Source organism: Agrilus planipennis, unplaced genomic scaffold (assembly GCF_000699045.2).
Source record: "Agrilus planipennis isolate EAB-ADULT unplaced genomic scaffold, Apla_2.0 scaffold21, whole genome shotgun sequence".
NCBI lineage: Eukaryota > Metazoa > Arthropoda > Insecta > Coleoptera > Buprestidae > Agrilus > Agrilus planipennis.
The window spans coordinates 2,243,230-2,247,936 of record NW_020439030.1 but is presented as its reverse complement, the minus strand read 5'-3'; the positions used below and the strand labels follow the sequence as shown (position 1 = coordinate 2,247,936).

The following is a 4,707-nucleotide window of genomic DNA, read 5'->3' as shown; positions in this document are numbered from 1 at the left end:
CTTTGACATTTAATAGTGGTTAATATCAAATATTAATGCGAAAATTAATATTCATGTTTTTACCCACTATAAACTACCTTAGGTTAATGAGGGAAAATTTGTTGCTGTTGCATGCATGCATTGGTGCGTAATGCCAAAGCTCCCGGGTTCGATTCCCGGCGAGGGTGTGACAACAGCAGCAATTTTTTTCTCATTAACCTGAGGTAGTTTATAGTAGGTAAAAGAATGAAAATTAATTTTCACATTAATATATAAAAAATAAATAATACGGAGCCAGCCGTCCACAAAGCCAATCATAATTTTTGTTATCCTAGACTTAAAGGACTATCAATATAATACAAATAATGGATTTGGGGTTATTTTTTAGGTGCTTACTTAGCTCTTTTTTTTTTATTACCAATTTCGCCTACTTCAAATGAACCGATTTGTAAAGACGTTTTACTATAACGAGATTGTACGATAAAAATACAGAGTTAAACAACGCCGCTATGATTGCAGTCGTTTGTATGAGCTTTCTACATGTCTAGAATGAGACGCTGAATATATTGAAAACTTTATTATTATTTAGATACCAATATGACTTTATTTTTCTGATAATAAATGTGAAAATTCTTCCTTTTTCGTTTTGAAAATTATTTATAACTATTTATGTGTTACTTTTAAATTCCTTTGCTTAATTTGTCTTATGTTTCAGCTTTGAAAACAGCATGAATTTCTAACAAAAAGTTAAACAAACATTAAGAAAATTAAGCTTCCTTTTTAACCCTTGCAAACTTATCCAATAAAATCGTTATGTTTAATGCCCATGATTGATAAAAATCATCATATACCAACTGATGAGGAAAGATATTGTGTTAAAATTATTCTGTGCTGCTGATTAGTTTTTGTTTTCGTTTTTCGTATACGACTGACTATAAACAACCGGGGAAAACATATTACGGAGTACACTTTATAGTTGCAAATTCTGAAACGTAGCTGCGTTTAGCAAAGCTGTGAATGGTTCAGTGAAGTAATGCTCGCTCCATATGCGGGTTACGATACGACAGCCCGGGTTCTATATACGGGCGATGCACTAATGTTTTTCTGATATATTTTTTATATCGTATACGTTTTCCCCGATTGGGCAATTACCTACATTGTTTTAGTTCTGTAAGATATATAGTTTAAAATTTTCTCAATTCTTTTCTAAAATACCCAAAATTCCTTTATCTAAAAGAACTACTTATTGTTAAGCAATCTTCAGCAATTTATTACCTTTGAAAATCCTTGACATGGAAAATGAGAGGGCGGCAAATTGATAATAAATTGATGATAATTTCAATTCAATTTATTTTCATATTTGGCATGTCAGTAAATATTACATATGAAACCACTGAGTTCAGGAATGCTTAATATTGCTTTTGCATGTAAAATGAACCAAGCGGTTTATAATTATCCACACTACAAAAGGAAGTGAAGGTTCTGCACACGTGCTATAAATTGATTCAAAATTACTGTCATAAATAAATTCTCAACGNACAATGAACTGTTACCGATGTTTCTGAATCTTTCGCATATTTAGGCGTCATTTAAGTATGAACCGTACGACCGATCGTTCCGCAATCTTTTTTTATGATTGTAGAATACCAACATTTTTATTACTTTCGAATTGCTATTAAGTATAAAGATTGTCAAATTTATTTTTTACGCAAAAATATGAGCTAATTTTGTGCAATTTTAGTTTAAATTTTGTACTTGTAAAATGCACTAAATAGTTCTGTTTTACTTTCAACTGAAATACAGTGTTAAAAGCTTGTTTCTTTAACATTTCGTTAGTTTATCGTAAACCAGTTTGATTTAATATTATTTCCAAAGCACACGCTTTACAAATATCCAATTTGCAACGTTTCGTTTCTGCAAAGCGAGTATTTCGTTTGGAATTTAAGTAAAGTATGCAGAAATGCGGAGTACATCGGAATACAATAAACTAAACAATTCGATGCAATTTTTCAATTTTATATTCGCCAGGTAAGCATTCCCGTTTCGAGTGCAAATAAAGCTACAAACTCACAAAATCAGCCACAGGAAAAACCGAAGATACAACGCGGTTATTCATGGAAGCTTCGCTCGCGACCGAGCTTGAGAAGGAAAAAGAACAGAAGCGGTTCCGATTCGGAAGCCGTGCCACTGAACAATGGAAGAGATCATTCACAATGTAACGGAGGCAACATCACCAGACACGTTAGTAAAATTATGTCCCTATTAGAACTGGGAACGTTATATCCGATTAATCGATTAATAATAATCAATTCTTTGCAGTTTTCAATAGTAATAATTTATGTTGGATTCCTGACCGTTACTTTTAAATTATGTAGTTATTTTCTAGGGTAGCGGTCAAATAATTAAGACAACTTTACGTTTCTTGTAACGTTTCGATTTATTCAACCATCTTCACACTTTTAAAGTGTTACTGCTTGTACACAGTTGAACTACTGCATACTCAGTATGAAAGAATGTTTAAAATTAAGTTAATATCTGTGTACAAGCAGTAACACTTCAAAAATCTGAAGATGGTTGAATAAATCGAAACGTTATAGAATTTTAATTACTTGACCGCCACCCTGGAAAAAACTGCATAAAATATTAATTCGTTAATTAAATACTTGATTAATCGAAAGACATAATCGATTGATCACAAACAAATTCATTTGCATCAGCACATTTTCTTACCTACTGCTGTATAAAGTTTTTTCCTAAAAGGAATTACAACAAAAATTTACACGCATCTCCATCAACATACGTAGGTCCAGCTCATCCATCATATAGAGCTTTTAAACAGCTTTCACCAAATTCACTCATGTAAATAATACCGAATATGTATAGCAACTGTAACTTTGTTAATAGTGCAATGTAGAAAATTAGTGTCGCTGTACAAATATATTCGAAAAAGCACCAGGCAGATAAATGATAAAAAATTTACTCCCGAGATAGGTGGGTTTACACATTATTGAGCCTAATGTGGGATTTTAAGACGAAAAACATCAATCCGCAAGTCCAATATTAAACAATACAGATTTTATTCTCTATTCATAAATATCTATTTTGTCTCTTTCAAAGCAATCCACATTAGATATTATACACTTGTGCCAACGTTTTTTCCAATCCTTGAAACACTTCAAAAAATCACTCTTTCCGATGCCGTCTTTATCTCCTCAATTGTAGCAAAGCGTCGTCCTTTCATGAGCCTATTTAGTTTCGGGAACAAGGAAAAAGACACAGGGGGCCAGATCTGGGAAATACGGTGGGCAAAAATCGAAGACGAGTCAAAAATTAACTGAACATTCAACATGGCCGAACTTGTCGGTATAAATGAGAGACATGAGTACCAACTTAATGCCACAAAAAAAATCTAAAATCGAAAATTCGCGATACTTTTTGAACAGATCTAGAATATTTTTAATTAAAATTTTTACATTTATTATACTCAATTAATCGTAGACCTAAGACTTTATCTATATCATCAACTACAATTTTATTTAATTGTTAAAAGTATTATACACGGAATACTTTATTTTATAATACACAGAATTCACCCCCAATAATTACGCACACGGCCGCGACTCCCCAGGATTCACCCAGCACCACCCTAGACGACTACCCGGAATTTAAATACAACGTCATGTGCAATGAGCCGTGCCCCGTCGATGAAATTATAAATATTGAGAATATAAACCGATCAGCGGTAAGCAATTGCAAAAATAATAAAAATAAAAATATTTATTGAGTACACTTTATAGTTGCAAATTCTGAAACGTAGCTGCGTTTAGCAAAGCTGTGAATGGTTCAGTGAAGTAATGCTCGCTCCATATGCGGGTTACGATACGACAGCCCGGGTTCTATATACGGGCGATGCACTAATGTTTTTCTGATATATTTTTTATATCGTATACGTTTTCCCCGATTGGGCAATTACCTACATTGTTTTAGTTCTGTAAGATATATAGTTTAAAATTTTCTCAATTCTTTTCTAAAATACCCAAAATTCCTTTATCTAAAAGAACTACTTATTGTTAAGCAATCTTCAGCAATTTATTACCTTTGAAAATCCTTGACATGGAAAATGAGAGGGCGGCAAATTGATAATAAATTGATGATAATTTCAATTCAATTTATTTTCATATTTGGCATGTCAGTAAATATTACATATGAAACCACTGAGTTCAGGAATGCTTAATATTGCTTTTGCATGTAAAATGAACCAAGCGGTTTATAATTATCCACACTACAAAAGGAAGTGAAGGTTCTGCACACGTGCTATAAATTGATTCAAAATTACTGTCATAAATAAATTCTCAACGTATTTTACCGTACCTGACAAGGAAAAATATTACGACAAATAAATAACCGGCTGCAAGGAAATTAGCGATTGGATTATCTACTCAAATAAAAAATAATCAATAACTGGAATAGTTCAAAAGCTATTGGAAAGATTTAAAAATCGTGAGGTAGATAATGTACACTGTACATTAAAAACTGTTTCAAAATTAATAAATTTAAAAAAAAATATGTCTTTAAAAATGGCCGGTCAGTAAATTACGTAAAGCTAATTGGGGAGAGGGGGAGTCCAGCCGGAGGGAGGAGGTTATGGTCCTGTTCTAATGTTTTCAAAAATATTGATTTTCGTAGAAGACGATGGCAAAGATTTTCTATAATTAATATTCTATATTA

The 4,707-nt window shown here is 32.4% G+C and overlaps 1 protein-coding gene across 1 annotated transcript in view; it reads left to right on the top strand.

The window, feature by feature from the left end:
* The window catches only part of LOC108740498 (voltage-dependent T-type calcium channel subunit alpha-1G-like), a gene marked incomplete at its 5' end in the record, with an annotated part of 24,795 nt that overhangs the window by 8,812 nt on the left and 11,276 nt on the right, over positions 1 to 4,707 (top strand). The window contains one exon of the mRNA XM_025976507.1: positions 3,566 to 3,721. Within this exon, the coding sequence (XP_025832292.1) occupies positions 3,566 to 3,721 (156 nt within the window). The remainder of the gene's footprint in view (positions 1 to 3,565; positions 3,722 to 4,707) is intronic.